The 17,063-nt window shown below is 45.1% G+C and overlaps 1 protein-coding gene across 8 annotated transcripts in view; it reads right to left on the reverse strand.

Moving 5' to 3' along the window:
* The window catches only part of TENM2 (teneurin transmembrane protein 2), a 1,550,877-nt gene that overhangs the window by 75,959 nt on the left and 1,457,855 nt on the right, over positions 1–17,063 (reverse strand). For all 8 annotated transcript variants that reach the window (XM_066591118.1, XM_066591117.1, XM_066591116.1 and 5 more), the window contains 2 exons: positions 16,409–16,552; positions 1,188–1,437 (listed from right to left, as the gene is read on the reverse strand). In XM_066591118.1, the coding sequence (XP_066447215.1) occupies positions 1,188–1,437; positions 16,409–16,552 (394 nt within the window). The remainder of the gene's footprint in view (positions 1–1,187; positions 1,438–16,408; positions 16,553–17,063) is intronic.

The raw sequence follows: 17,063 nt of genomic DNA on the forward strand, positions 1-17,063 counted from the left end.
TGAAGTTGGTGTTGCCCTTGATAAGATTTGAACCAAGGACCCCAGAATTGCAAGGCAAGAGTACTAACCACTGAGCCAATTCATTGAAGGTGCCGCCACCACCTCATCCTCATCATCATCATCATCATCATTCACATTATTTTAAATACAGAAAAACAGATGTAAGTGGAAAGCTTACAGATGCTTTCCGTTTAACTTGCTGTTTCTGATTTCCATCTTTAATCATACTGAATCAGTCAGAAAAATGCTAGTGTGAACTCAGCCTTACAAGATCTACAAGATGCAATGATGGAATTGTTAGAAAAAAAACACAAAAACACAAGTTTTCCACCTTGCAAAGTGATTAGAAAACCTATACACCCATTTTTCAGTTAATGGGTTGATTTGCTATTCGGGACTCTAGGAAAGCTGAGTGAAATCAGCTGTAATGCAGGTCATAGCAGCTGTATCTCACTGTGTGAGATCCAGGTGATGAAGAAATGGCCGACACTCTTATCCGACTTTGCAGATGACACCTCAAGGACTTGCTTGCTGACAGCCTATTAACCTCTTTGATGGTAAAGTCTTTATATTGTGTTTATTTAGCCAAACTTTAATAATTGTGTCATAAATTGCTTATACATGTTGTGATCGTCAATAGAAAAAGGTATAGACTAAAACAAACAGCACAAAAAGAAAAACAATCTTCAAAGACTTAAAATGAGCTTTTCATCCTGCAGAGGGCAACACAGAATAAACAAACAACACCAATCATGGAGGGAAAGTAAATGTGCTGTACACTTAATGGATTGTCTTCTGACAGAGATAAATGTCATTCTCAGTCCATAGGACATTAGCAAAGCTCAAAACATCTGTTCCAAGTGTCACTTTCTCCTTCACTGATGAGGAGGCCGGTAGCACGTCCCTCCGTAATACAGCAGAGGACTCCCCCTCCTGTGGAAATACCCTTTCAGAGTACAGAATATTTTAATCATGGAGTATCAGCTCCTTCTGCTGCAATTCTAGCGCTTGTTATCGGTTTGGGAAAACACACAATTACAATACTTCAGTGTCTCCGTGTATTTAGCTTGTGACAAACTAAAACCTTAGTGGTTCTGAGTTGTGTCAGGTCAACTATAAAATTCATATTAATAAAAGCATGCCGCCTGACATTCCAGCTAACTTTTATGTCAAGATTAAAATCTCACCGAAGTTCCAGAATACTGGTGACATTTCTGGAGGGAAAGATGCGTCGTATATAATTAAAATCTCCCACGAAGAGGCTTCCATCAATTCCAACTGCAAGAGCCACCGGAGCCAATAGCTTGTTCCCTTCAGCGAGGCCGTTGCAGCTTGGGCAAGATATGCTTCTCCTACGCCCGTTACCCATAATGCTCGTAATGACTGCAGGTTGTTGTGAAAGAAACTGGTTTTCTCCGCTACCTTTATGTAGGATGCCTACCAAGATAAAGCATCAATGATTGACATGCTGAAAACAGACCACATTGACATGAGATAGTATATACATATATAATAACTGTTCGCGACATATTTTGCACTCAACAGCGAGGCGTCGCACGACCCAATTCTCCAGGGAGGAGTTACTGTAATAACAAATATGGCATAAATTGGGGAACTACTTAATTAAAACAGTGAAGCGGCCGGCCAAGTGTCCTTTGACACTTTTGCGACTAGGAAATAATAGTGTTTGGTTAGCAGGAGGAAGCAGCAGCTGGATGCAAGGACAGTAAATGCGTTGGTCCTGAGATTCTATCCACAGATGTGCAATGAGAAAAAAAGGACTTGGAAAAAATGTCCTTAGACAAAACAGTGGGGAAGTAAATTAACACCTAAATGTCATTTAGAATCCAATAAGTATAGCTATACCCACCAGCTACTCCTCAAACCTCGATAAAGCCACAATTATACTTGACACCATTACATTAATATGTCATGAGTGAACACTACAGTGTCTGACTCTACAATATACCAACACTGGAGACTGGAAGACTATAATACTGCACATAATTAGTCGAATTGTCTGCCTTGCCTAGAGCTAAAATTAAAGTATGGGATTGGTGGTTGTCCTCTGGTATTTTGGAATTAGAAAACCAACACACATATAAAGAGGGCGAACTGTGCATAGATATTACATTACGGGGGATTACGTTCATGATTACATCTGGAAATGTACGTGTTCAGTCTTACATGCCATATTGATGATTTGAAGCCGCAGCGTCTATTAGGCATATGTGTCGCATAGGGGTTTTAGGAGGGTTTAACTATTTTCTCATAGCCAAAATCATAAGCGCTGCAAGAAAATAAGTGTATGCAACACACATAATACTAACGTAATAGGGTTGTACTGTACATACTAAAACTGGGAACCTAAAATAAAGAACTCTCTCTGCATGGTAATATTTATGGCCTCTTTTCTCCATGCAAAAAATGGTCATTTTTCACAGTGAGTGAAAGAGTGTTCAGGCTGCAAATAAAGCATCACAATCTCCCACTCCATCAACAGTCTCGAACATCAGTCAAACAGCTGAAACTCATGCAGCCAAATTGTAATACACTATAAAAAACAACTATAATACCATATATAAAATTCTACTCAAGATTTATTAATTTATTGCTTCTTTCTTTACAGCTGATTATATATATAGCAAAGAGGAGTGCCAATCTGTGCAAGCAGAGAGAAGGAGACGGTAAGCGGACCTCCATGTTGGTTGGTTCTGGGTACTTCCTGTATTCGAAATAGCTGACTCCTTTGCATTATAACTATTATTTCTAATTCCACTGAATGGATATTTATATACATAGAACGCAGTGGGCTTTCTACAAATATCTATACACCTTAATTTCAAGTTAGTGTTTAGAGCACACTTAATGGTATGTTTAAAGAGTAATCACACAATGTAAAATACAATATAAGTAGTCCTAGCTTTAAATCAATGGAAGTGTTCAAACAAAGGCTGGACAGACATCTGTCTGGGATGATTAATGAATCCTGCATTGAGCAGGGGGTTGGACCCGATGACCCTGGGGGTCCCTTCCAACTCTACTACTGTACGATTCTATCAAACAGAGGCTGGACAGACATCTGTCTGGGATGATTTAGTGAATCCTGCACTGAGCAGGCGGTTGGATCCGATGACCCTGGAGGTCCCTTCCAACTCTACCATTCTATGATTGACAAAGGATAACTTAATCTTACCAGAATACCCCTTTACAAAGGGAAAGGGTAAATATTGCTAATTGGTAGGGGGTCCAGTCTCAGGTACTCCCACCAATCCCAAGAACTGGAACCCAAATGACTTGAGTGGAGGTTGCATATGCATGCTGCAGCTCCATTCATTTCAGTGACAGAGACAAAATTTGCAAAGCTCAATTGCTCTGCAATCTTGGCAAAGCGCCTGATCCCTCTTTTCCTTGACATCTGCCATTAAAGGGCAGATGAGAAAGTGCCATATATTAGATTCTCATCCATTTCTGGCAGGTTATGATGAATTAAATTTAATCTCAGCTGTTTAGAAAGCTTTAAAGGTGACAGAACGGGTAAGGCTATAAACTCTTCCTCTTCCCCATAGTATATACATGTGGCAGGCTGAGTATGTCACTTTACACTAATATTACAGAGTCTAGCTGTGGTTTTCCATAGGGCTGCAGATTAAATTGAGTTATTGTAACTCAGCGAGTTATCATGGTGCACAAAGTAAATAAACTCAGCTTTAGCGTGACTTAACACAGATTATTAAGAAATTTAAAAAAAACAACTTTAAAACATTTAACATTTTTTGGATTAAACTCCCAAGTCAGATCTACAACTGAAAATGTCTTTGACCTGTACTTTACTCTGGGACGTAAGCAGAGGTGTGCCTAAAGCTGCGGAATGCTATTTTGTATATGGCACGGCTGAGAGTTGTGACACATGGGGAGACTTATCTTCTATAGTTGTAGGGATGCGGCCCCCTGGAGTGATAGACATGAACAATATTTATATAAAGGTAATAAGTAGTTCTTTTTATTAGTGGATTATTGGTATTTGACTGCCTGAAATGAGATTATTTGTGAGATAGGTGTGGGGTTCCTGGGTACTGCCCCTTAGTATTAGTGATCTTCCTATCATAGTGGGAATTATTTTGACCATTATCACTATGACTAAGTGATTAGAGCCCTAGGGGATATGGGTATGTGTGGATGGTAATAGGAACGGTGGGGTATTTTTTTTTCTCTTCTCAACTTCTTTCTCTTTCTCCTCTTCTATCATGCAATGCAGTTGGTGTTTTAAAATATGTGTGTAAAACATAAATAATGAATATAATTTACCAAGGTTCATGAGGTTAATATAATTTCATGGAATGTGCGGGGTTTGAGGGACAAGACTATAAATAGAGTAAATACAGATATGCTGTATTTTCATCTATTCAACTATTTCAACCAGCTATTGTTTCTTTATTAGAAAAGCACTTAACAGGAGATTCTGTACACTTGTTTCCATATTTTGTATGGGCATATTCTTTTCATTCTAGATACTCGAGTTATTTGCGTGGAATAAGTGTACTGAGTCAGAAAAATATCTCTTTTAGGTGTGAGTCATCTTTTATAGATTCTATGGGGAGATTTGTTTGTCTTAAATGTATTATTGTGCAAAAGAAATATTTTCTAGCAACAATATATATCCCCTTAATATTCCAGTGAATATATTAAGAAGGTGATGGAATTTGTGCCTAGATCCCCTTCTGTGCCTAAATAAATTCTGGGTGACTTTAATAACTGCTTGGATCCCTGTTCGGATAAATGCAATAAAGGCCCTACAATGGTTTCTCCTTAGCCAACTACCTTTGCATGTTTATTAATGGAATTAGGTTTATGTGAACTGTGCAGGTTGGAAAATTCAGAAGTTCGACAATACTCTTGGGTCCAATTCACATAATACACTTTCTGAAACAGATGCCCCAATAGGTACTCCATCTATGATTCCTTATGTTCATAGAGTGGAATTGTAAAGATTAGAGATGAGCGAACACCAAAATGTTTGGGTGTTCGTTATTCGGAACGAACTTCCCGCGATGTTCGAGGGTTCGTTTCGAACAACGAACCCCATTGAAGTCAATGGGCGACCAGAGCATTTTTGTATTTCGCCGATGCTCGCTAAGGTTTTCATGTGTGAAAATCTGGGCAATTCAAGAAAGTGATGGGAATGACACAGAAACGGATAGGGCAGGCGAGGGGCTACATGTTGGGCTGCATCTCAAGTTCACAGGTCCCACTATTAAGCCACAATACCGGCAAGAGTGGGCCCCCCCCCCCTCCCAACAACTTTTACTTCTGAAAAGCCCTCATTAGCATGGCATACCTTTGCTAAGCACCACACTAGCTACAACAAAGCACAATCACTGCCTGGATGACACTCCGCTGCCACTTCTCCTGGGTTACATGCTGACCAACCGCCCCCCCTCCCCCCCACAGCGCACACCAAAGTGTCCCTGCGCAGCCTTCAGCTGCCCTCATGCCACGCCACACTCATGTCTATTTAGAAGTGCGTCTGCCATGAGGAGGAACCGCAGGCACACACTGCAGAGGGTTGGCATGGCTAGGCAGCGGCCCTCTTTAAAAGGGGCGGGGCGATAGCCCACAATGCTGTACAGAAGCAATGAGAAATAGAATCCTGTGCCACCGCCATCAGGAGCTGCACACGTAGGCATAGCAATGGGGAACCTATGTGCCACACACTATTCATTCTGTCAAGGTGTCTGCATGCCCCAGTTAGACCGGGCTTTTTAATTCATAGACACAGGCAGGAACAACTCCCTATTGTGAAGTCCCTGTCGACCCACAGCATGGGTGGGTGCCAGGAAGCCACCGGCGGTACATAGAAATATCCCATTGCATTGCCCAACACAGCTGAGGTAGTAATGTCGTGCGTAATACAGGTGGGCTTCGGCCCACACTGCATGCCCCAGTCTGACCGGGGTTCTTTACAAGTGGACACATGTAGGTTACACTCCGTGCGCACCTACAGCATGGGTGGCTCCCTGGAACCCACCGGCGGTACATAAAAATATCCCATTGCATTGCCCAACACAGCTGAGGTAGTAATGTCGTACTTAATGCAGGTGGGCTTCGGCCCACACTGCATGCCCCAGTCAGACTGGGGTTCTTTACAAGTGAACACATGTAGGTTAAACTCCCTGTGGACCCACTGCCTGGGTGGGTGCCAGGAAGCCACCGGCGGTACATAGAAATATCCCATTGCATTGCCCAACACAGCTGAGGTAGTAATGTCGTGCGTAATACAGGTGGGCTTCGGCCCACACTGCATGCCCCAGTCAGACTGGGGTTCTTTACAAGTATACAGATGTATTAAAAACTCCGTGTGCACCTACAGCATGGGTGGCTCCCTGGAACCCACCGGCGGTACATAAAAATATCCCATTGCATTGCCCAACACAGCTGAGGTAACGTCAGCTGTAATGCAGGTGGGCTAAAAATTAATTTGATTACACTGTAGGCGAGGGCCCACAAAAATTGCTGTATCAACAGTACTAATGTACATCCCAAAAATTGGCCATGGCCAGCCAAGAGGGCAGGTGAAACCCATTAATCGCTTTGGTTAATGTGGCTTAAGTGGTAACTAGGCCTGGAGGCAGCCCAGTGTAACGAAAAATTGGTTCAAGTTAAAGTTCCAACGCTTTTAAGCGCATTGAAACTTATAAAAATTGTTCAGAAAAATTATTTGAGTGAGCCTTGTGGCCCTAAGAAAAATTGCCCGTTCAGCGTGATTACGTGAGGTTTCAGGAGGAGGAGCAGGAGGAGGAGGAGGAATATTAGACACAGATTGATGAAGCAGAAATGTCCCCGTTTTGGATGGTGAGAGAGAACGTAGCATCCATCCGCGGGTGCAGCCTACGTATTGCTTACGTATCGCTGCTGTCCGCTGGTGGAGAACAGAAGTCTGGCGAAATCCAGCCTTTGTTCATCTTGATGAGTGTTAGCCTGTCGGCACTGTCGGTTGACAAGCGGCTACGCTTATCTGTGATGATTCCCCCAGCCGCACTAAACACCCTCTCCGACAAGACGCTAGCCGCAGGACAAGCAAGCACCTCCAGGGCATACAGCGCTAGTTCAGGCCACGTGTCCAGCTTCGACACCCAGTAGTTGTAGGGGGCAGAGGCGTCACCAAGGATAGTCGTGCGATCCGCTACGTACTCCCTCACCATCCTTTTACAGTGCTCCCGCCGACTCAGCCGTGACTGGGGAGCGGTGACACAGTCTTGGTGGGGAGCCATAAAGCTGGCCAGGCCCTTAAAGACTGTTGCACTGCCTGGGATGTACATGCTGCTCGATCTACGCACATCCCCTGCTACCTTGCCCTCGGTACTGCGCCTTCTGCCACTAGCGCTGTCGGCTGGGAATTTTACCATCAGCTTGTCCGCAAGGGTCCTGTGGTATAGCAACACTCTCGAACCCCTTTCCTCTTCGGGAATCAGAGTGGGCAGGTTATGCTTATACCGTGGATCGAGCAGTGTGTACACCCAGTAATCCGTAGTGGCCAGAATGCGTGCAACGCGAGGGTCACGAGAAAGGCATCCTAACATGAAGTCAGCCATGTGTGCCAGGGTACCTGTACGCAACACATGGCTGTCTTCACTAGGAAGATCACTTTCAGGATCCTCCTCCTCCTCCTCCTCCTCAGGCCATACACGCTGAAAGGATGACAGGCAATCAGCCGGTGTACCGTCAGCAGCGGCCCAAGCTGTCTCTTCCCCCACCTCCTCATCCTCCTCATGCTCCTCCTCCTCCTCCTGTACGCGCTGAGAAATAGACAGGAGGGTGCCCTGACTATCCAGCGGCATACTGTCTTCCCCCGCCCCCGTTTCCGAGCGCAAAGCAGCTGCCTTTATGGTTTGCAGGGAATTTCTCAAGATGCATAGCAGAGGAATGGTGACGCTAATGATTGTAGCATCGCCGCTCACCACCTGGGTAGACTCCTCAAAATTACCAAGGACATGGCAGATGTCTGCCAACCAGGCCCACTCTTCTGAAAGGAATTGAGGAGGCTGACTCCCACTGCGCCGCCCATGTTGGAGTTGGTATTCGACTATAGCTCTACGTTGTTCATAGAGCCTGGCCAACATGTGGAGCGTAGAGTTCCACCGTGTGGGCACGTCGCACAGCAGTCGGTGCACTGGCAGCTTAAAGTGATGTTGCAGGGTGCGCAGGGTGGCAGCGTCCGTGTGGGACTTGCGAAAATGTGCGCAGAGCCGGCGCGCCTTTACGAGCAGGTCTGACAAGCGTAGGTAGCTTTTCAGAAAGCGCTGAACCACCAAATTAAAGACGTGGGCCAGGCATGGCACGTGCGTGAGGCTGCCGAGCTGCAGAGCCGCCACCAGGTTACGGCCGTTGTCACACACGACCATGCCCGGTTGGAGGCTCAGCGGCGCAAGCCAGCGGTCGGTCTGCTGTGTCAGACCCTGCAGCAGTTCGTGGGCCGTGTGCCTCTTATCGCCTAAGCTGAGTAGTTTCAGCACGGCCTGCTGACGCTTGCCCACCGCTGTGCTGCCACACCGCGCAACACCGACTGCTGGCGACATGCTGCTGCTAACACATCTTGATTGCGAGACAGAGGAGGAGGAGGAGGAGGAGGAGGAGGGTGCTTTAGTGGAGGAAGCATACACCTCCGCAGATACCACCACCGAGCTGGGGCCCGCAATTCTGGGGGTGGGTAGGACATGAGCGGTCCCAGGCTCTGACTCTGTCCCAGCCTCCACTAAATTCACCCAATGTGCCGTCAGGGAGATGTAGTGGCCCTGCCCGCCTGTGCTTGTCCACGTGTCCGTAGTTAAGTGGACCGTGGCAGTAACCGCGTTGGTGAGGGCGCGTACAATGTTGCGGGAGACGTGGTCGTGCAGGGCTGGGACGGCACATCGGGAAAAGTAGTGGCGACTGGGAACTGAGTAGCGCGGGGCCGCCGCCTCCATGATACTTTTGAAGGACTCCGTTTCCACAACCCTATACGGCAGCATCTCAAGGCTGATGAATTTTGCTATGCGGACGGTTAACGTTTGAGCGTGCGGGTGCGTGGCGGCGTACTTGCGCTTGCGCTCCAACAGTTGCGCAAGCGACGGCTGGACGGTGCGCTGAACTACACTGCTGGATGGGGCCGAGGACAGCGGAGGTGAGGGTGTGGGTGCAGGCCAGGAGACGGTAGTGCCTGTGTCCTGAGAGGGGGGTTGCATCTCAGTGGCAGGTTGGGGCACAGGGGGAGAGGCAGGGGTGCAAACCGGAGGCGCTGAACGGCCTTCGTCCCACCTTGCGGGGTGCTTGGCCATCATATGTCTGCGCATGGTGGTGGTGGTGAGGCTGTTGGTGTTGGCTCCCCGGCTGAGCTTTGCGCGACAAAGGTTGCACACCACTGTTCGTCGGTCGTCAGACGTCTCTGTGAAAAGCTGCCAGACCTTAGAGCACCTCGGCCTCTGCAGGGTGGCATGGAGCGAGGGGGCGCTTTGGGAAACACTTGGTGGATTATTCGGTCTGGCCCTGCCTCTACCCCTGGCCACCGCACTGCCTCTTGCAACCTGCCCTGCTGATGCCCTTGACTCCCCCTCTGAAGACCTGTCCTCCTGAGTAAGCGTTGCACACCAGGTGGGGTCAGTCACCTCATCGTCCTGCTGCTCTTCCTCCGAATCCTCTGTGCGCTGCTCCCTCGGACTTACTGCCCTTACTACTACCTCACTGCAAGACAACTGTGTCTGATCGTCATCGTCCTCCTCACCCACAGAAAGTTGTTGAGACAGTTGGCGGAAGTCCCCAGCCTCTTCCCCCGGACCCCGGGAACTTTCGAATGGTTGGGCATCAGTGACGATAAACTCCTCTGGTGGAAGAGGAACCGCTGCTGCCCAATCTAAGCAGGGGCTCGAGAACAGTTCCTGGGAGTGTTCCCGCTCCTGAGCAGGTGTCATTGTAGTGGAGTGAGGAGGCTGGGAGGAAGGAGGAGCAGCAGACAGAGGATTCGGATTTGCAGCAGTGGACGGCGCAGAACTGCGGGTAGACGATAGGTTGCTCGAAGCACTTTCTGCCATCCAGGACAGGACCTGCTCACACTGCTCATTTTCTAATAACCGTCTCCCGCGTGGACCCATTAATTGGGCGATGAATGTGGGGACACCAGAAACGTGCCTCTCTCCTAATCGCGCAGCAGTCGGCTGCGACACACCTGGATCAGGAGCTCGGCCTGTGCCCACACCCTGACTTGGCCCTCCGCGTCCTCGGCCGCGTCCACGTCCTCTAGGCCTACCCCTACCCCTCAGCATGCTGTATTACCAGTGATTTGATTTCACAGGCAGCTAATAAATTGGCGCAAGACTGCAGGCCAAATATAATTTTTTCCCTTTTTTGAAAACGAAAGGCCCCACTGCCTCTAGTGAATGTATAATCTAAGTTTAATAACTGTGCTGTTTTCCTGCTAATGTGTCACAGAACATGAGGGTAGCAGAGTTATTAACTGTGGCAGAGCAGGTATTTTTTTTCCCAATTAAGGAAAGCAAATGGCGAAGCCAGGAGTAAAACGTAGCTGGGTGCGTCTGATTTTTACAGGTTGCACACGCAGCCGACACGTGTCCACCGCCCTTAGGACGGACAGAGGCAGGACAAGTAGAATTATTTTCCGTTTTTTTGCACCAAAAGGCAGCACTGCGTATATTCTATGAACATGAGAAGTTTAATAACTGTGCTGTTTTCCTGCTAATGTGTCACAGAACGTGAGGGTAGCAGAGTTATTAACTGTGGCAGAGCAGGTATTTTTTTTCCCAATTAAGGAAAGCAAATGGCGAAGCCAGGAGTAAAATGTAGCTGGGTGCGTCTGATTTTTACAGGTTGCACACGCAGCCGACACGTGTCCACCGCCCTTAGGACGGACAGAGGCAGGACAAATAGAATTATTTTCCGTTTTTTTGCACCAAAAGGCAGCACTGCGTATATTCTATGAACATGAGAAGTTTAATAACTGTGCTGTTTTCCTGCTAATGTGTCACAGAACGTGAGGGTAGCAGAGTTATTAACTGTGGCAGAGCAGGTATTTTTTTTCCCAATTAAGGAAAGCAAATGGCGAAGCCAGGAGTAAAACATAGCTGGGTGCGTCTGATTTTTACAGGTTGCACACGCAGCCGACACGTGTCCACCGCCCTTAGGACGGACAGAGGCAGGACAAATAGAATTATTTTCACTTGTTTTACAAGCAAAAGGCAGCACTGCGTATATTCAATGAATAATAACTGTGTTGTGGCCCTGCCTATACAATTCTTTCCCTGCAGTATCAATGGAGGGTGCAATGCTCTGCAGAGGCGATTTTGAGAAGCAAAAAAAAATGCAGCACAGCTAACAGCAGCCTGGACAGTACTGCACACGGTTAAATATGGCCCTAGAAAGGACCGTTGAGGTTCTTGAAGGCTACACTCACTCCTAACACTCTCCCTGCCTATGCAGCACTTCTGTCCCTAATGCCAGGTGCAACGCTCTGCAGAGCCGATTTTGAGAAAAAAAAAAATTGCCACTGCTAACAGCAGCCAACACACAGCTATCAGTGGCCCTAATAAGGACCTTTGGGGGGTCTTGAAGCCTACACTAACTACCAATTCTTTCCCTACAGCAGCTCCGGTACAAACAGCACTGTCCCTCATCTAACTCACACGGCATCTGAGGCGAACCGCGGGAGGGGCCGACTTTTATGTTCGGGTGACACCTGATCTTCCCAGCCACTCACAGCAGGGGGGTGGTATAGGGCTTGAACGTCACAGGGGGAAGTTGTAATGCCTTCCCTGTCTTTCAATTGGCCAGAAAAGCGCGCTAACGTCTCAGGGAAGGAAGTGAAAGTAACCAGAACACCGCATGGTGTTCGTTACGAATAACGAACATCCCGAACACCCTAATATTCGCACGAATATCAAGCTCGGAAGAACACGTTCGCTCATCTCTAGTAAAGATCTTTTTTAATATTGCTATTGCCAATTCTGTCGGATGATCAGAAAGTGATACTAGAGGCTCTTTTGACACTGGACGATTTAAGGAACGCAGTAGTAACACTTCCTAATGAAAAGACGCCTGGGTTAGAAGCTTTTTCAAATTAATTTTTTAAGCATTACCTGGATATGTTTCTGCCACATTTATTCATGGTGTTTAATGAATCATTGCATGAAGACATACTTCTACCAACAATGACAGATGCTATGGTTGTCTTCATTCCTAAACTGGGAAAGGATTTGTCTCTTCCTGATTCCTGTCGTCCAATATCTCTGTTGACCACTAATGATAAAATCTTGCAGAAGGTACTTGCAAATAGATTACTTTTAGTAATGACTTATTTAATACATGAAGATCAGCTTCAAGCCAAATAAATCAACTGCTATAAACTTAAGAAGGTTATACCTGAATCTTCAGGCGGAGCTGGGCTTATTTTTCCTGCGACATTGCTGAAGCTTTTGTGTCAAGTGGAATTATTTGTGGGCTGTTCTTCATAGGATGGGTTTTGGTGAAAAATTTGTGGCATTGGCAAGTTCAATGCCACGGTCAAGACTGAGGGTAAATAGTTATATTTTGGAAAGATGGTGTGGGAGATGGGAACAAGGCAGGAGTTTTCTCTTTGCCTTGGTAATCAAACGCCTGGCTAGTTTGATAAGATAATTCCCTGATATAGTTGGATTGTAATATAAGTAAATTGAGGATCTGCTGTTGTAGGCGAGAGATGTGAGTATATCAGTTTTAGATATATTTGGTAAGATGTCAGGTCTCACTAATAACTAGGGGAAATCTGTAATTCTCCCTGTTGGTGAGCTATTCATTAGAATATATGCACCTACAAATAGGGAAGGAATTCAAATATTTGGGAGTTGTGGTATCTTCTAAGCCTCAAGACTAGAGATGAGCAAGCGTACTCGGTAAGGACAGATACTCGAGCGAGTATCGTCCTTAGGCCTCGGTCAGACGGGCGTTTTTTCACGCGATTTGTGCATGCGATCCGCACATATATACACCCAATGCTTCGCAATGGGTTCGGTCACATGTCCACTTTTTATGCGGATGTGCGATAAATTATAGGACACAATGATTCGCAGAACGCGCCTATCTGCGTTCTGCGATTCGTTGTGTTCTATATATGCGCTCAATGGGGCCGGCGACAGCAGCGCGACCCCATTGAGAACATATGCTATAAAGATCGTTCTACTCTGCCACAGCTGTAACAGCTGTGGCAGAGAAGAATGATGTTCGCCCATTGAATTCAATGGAGCCAGCCATGCAGCCAGCTCCATTGAAAGCAATAGGCTGCTGGCGAGCGCTGGATGAATTTTCGGGAAGGGCTTAAAAATATAAGCCCTTCCCTGAAAACCATCCTGAAATGTGTAAAAAAAACCCCAAAAAACATATACTCACCTTTTTCCTGCAGCCGGAGTTCAGCCGCGTCCGGCCGGCAGTTCTCCTGAACTGCTCTGTGTAGTATTCAGCAGGCGGGGATTTAAAATTCCCCGCCTGCTGAATGGGCTGCCTCTGATTGGTGAGGGCTGTGACCAATCAGAGGCAGCTCTCACTCACCCATTCATGAATTCATGAATGGGTAAGTGCTGCCTCTGATTGGCTGAGCGCAAGGACCAATCAGGGGCAGCTCTCAGCTATTGAATGACAGCTGAGAGCTGCCTCTGATTGGTCCTTGCGCTGAGCCAATCAGAGGCAGCTCTCACTCACCCATTCATGAATGGGTAAGTACTGCCTCTGATTGATTGGTCCTTGGGCTCAGCCAAAGGCAGCTCTCAGCTATTGAATGACAGCAAACATCGTTCTCCTCTGCCACAGCTGTATCAGGTGCTGTATCATTGTATCAAATGCGTAAGCCGATTACAGCCCGTTGGATGCTGCTTGCCCCCTCAACAGTTGCAGATTTTGTCGCTAAAGATAAGAGAGGTTATATCTTTGGAAAGGGGATACATCAAAAAAGAGTCTGTTTGACTAAGTTTGAGGAAATTTGGGGAAGATGGTCTGATATTTATATATTGGATAGTTTATATTGAGCACTGGTTGCATTGAGGTATCATAGAAATGGGATTTTGGGGTGGTGAGGGAGAGAGGTGAGGTGATGGAAAAGCGTTTTTTTATGTTGGGTAATATTATGTATATTATGCATGTATAAATGTGTAGAAATTAAAGGGTAATTATTCAAAAAATATAACTTCAATAAAAATTATCTGTTTAAAAGAAAACGTGACTAAGTTGTGACTGCACCCTAGATGCCAGGTAAAAAGGTATAACACTGTGTAATGGCGCATAACTCTGCTACTACAGTCCTTTCTCATCCAAGTGGAGTGTATGCCAGACAGAAGTATGTGATGGAGAAGTACTGTTGCACTTACGGTGGACTTTCTCGAGATTTTTGTCATGCTGCGAAAATATAGTAAGATGCAGATGATAGCTGTAAGTACAAGTTTCAAGTGGCTTGTCATTCTAAGGTAGATAAACGCTATGGTTTTTAATAGAAATATTTCCTGCATGTATTTTTAAGTACAAAACCCCTCCTATGGGTTGGAATCCTGTTTATTATGCTTTTGTTAAGTGAAATTTATTTTTGGAAAACCGGTGCTGCCTTCGCCTCCTCCGGCTGCGCCACCACGTACCATCCACCTGCTTCACTAGCACTAATGGACATTGGTAGATAGGTGTATTAAAGTTTATGATAGCAGTGTTATAAGCTACAAGGTCTTATATCTGTGTTTTCTATGCAGTTCAAGGGAGGGATTTAACTAAAACATGTCACTATGACGTTACACAGGCAGTTCCAGCTTTAGTTAAAATTTGAGTCTATGGGTAGAGAATTTGGAAATTGCATTTTAAAAGAGCATTAAAAACTGCATCCACCCTTATACCTTTGTAATATTGGATGCAATTACTTCAAGGCTCTCACAGTGTATCGGGTTTTGCCTTCTAGACAGTAAACAGCTCTGAAAAGGATCACAAGATTCAATGTATGACTCTTATTCTGAGTATAACAGGGATGTGGGAGAGGTACAGTTGCAAATCCAAAAATTTAGAGATGACTGAAACCCGGATCTTATACCATAATGCACAACTCTGCACCCCCAGACCACAGAACTATTGCTATCAGAGGTGAAAACAATAACTTTGATATCATCTATATGTGCAGAAACATCAACAATCTGAGTTAGGCGGATGACACAACTTTGCAAAAATAGAAGCAGGTCTGAAGCAGTTGATATGTAAGATTAAAACTGAAGGTGAAAAAATGGGTCTTTAGAAGATTTAAATTATGACAACTGCAAAAAATGGCCATATACAAATCAAACTCGACAACGATGCCGTAGAATACGTGCGAGACTTCTCTCTGGCATAAATTCTCCATTCTGGTCACTTTTTGAGCCAAGGAAGATGAAAATACAGGATAGTATTGGGGTGAAGTGCGATGCGAAACATGGACAAAATCTGGAAAAGTAGGGATATCGGCATCGCAACTAAATGCAGGATAGTGCAAACCACCATTTTCCTCATAGCCATTTATGGATGTGAAAGCTGGACTGCAAAATAAGGTGATAGAAGGAGGATTCATGCATTTGAGGTGTGCTGCTGGCGAAAGCTGCTGCGTATGCTCTGGAGGGCAAGAGTAACAAACAGAGAAGTCCTGAATCGTATAAGACCCGATATATATAACTGCAGGACACGATGGTCGGGCTCAGACTCACGTATTTTAGCCATGTAATGCGAGCAGAGTCGCTAGAAAAATCTATAATGCTTGAACAGATCAGTGGCAAAAGAAGACCCGGCTGCCAAAGAACACGATGGCCGATACTGTCAGAGCAGATACTAGCATGGATATCACACAACTGAAAGAAGCAGTGCAAAACCGAAAAACATGGAGGGAGCTCGCCTTTAGGGTCGCGAATGACTAAACGGCTAACAACATATGTGGTTTTCCTAAAAATACTTTGGGAGAATTCATAAAGACTGGAGTTTCATACACCAGTCAAACTTATTTGCACTGGAGTAATATGTACTTAATTTACTAAGAGGCATACGCTACTTAATAAACTTGGCACATCTCTGACGTCTATGTGCCAGTCTTGCCCTACAATTCATGCAAGTTTATGGCGTAAATTCTAGTAAATGTTATGAACTGCAAGACACCATATCTCTTCTACTAAGGTCTACCCAATTTTAAGAAACACGGAGAGTGCGGCGTATAAAACAAAAAAGGCATACATTTTTAAAAAAATGGTATTTCCCTCCACAACTCTGACTCTTTTTTATATATATGTGATTTACTTATGAACGTGTGTAAGATCTTTACAAGTAAAATAAAGGCTTAATTACAAAGTTAAAAATGAAACTTCATAGTGATGCTTAGTAAGAGCTAAGAGGAATCTAAACTCACCACTTTTAACATTTAGTATATGGTGCTTGTCCAGGGACCAGCCTCCAAGGTTCGAAGGATCCAGCTCAAATCCTTGCAAGACTGCAGTTCTTTTCTCCCATAAAATAAGACCGAGGCAAGTTTCATATTCAAAGCCAACCGAGACTGAAATGAGCACAGAGCAAAGCGTTAAATCTAGCCAAGAAGGCAGAAACCAAGCTCCAATCAAACATCTAGATTGTAAGTATGACAAGACAAAAATAATACATATTAGTAAACGTCACGGCACTTTTTAATTACGCAGAATGAAAGGAACGGTATGTGCCAGTTTAAAAAGCAGAAGAAATGGATGCTGAAGCAAACGCCAGAACATAGTGAATAATCTAAGAGAAGATAATATATAAATCAGAACATTTTGAATAATGGAGAACTGCCGCTACTTTTTTTTTTTCGCCTTTTACGCTCACAGTTTAATAGTTCATCTTCTTTGAATTGCTCAGAACATTTGCAGTATTGTGATAAATGATGCTATCTTCCTTTTGTACTTTTGTATTCTACACGGAGGTTGTGCTGAAGCTACATTTCATAAAACAAGAGATCTAATGGTAATATTGGAATTTTTTGCATCATAAATATATATCTTAATTTATTCTCCTTTCCAATTAATTTGTGAAGC

Source organism: Eleutherodactylus coqui, chromosome 2 (assembly GCF_035609145.1).
Source record: "Eleutherodactylus coqui strain aEleCoq1 chromosome 2, aEleCoq1.hap1, whole genome shotgun sequence".
Classification (NCBI taxonomy): Eukaryota; Metazoa; Chordata; class Amphibia; order Anura; family Eleutherodactylidae; genus Eleutherodactylus; species Eleutherodactylus coqui.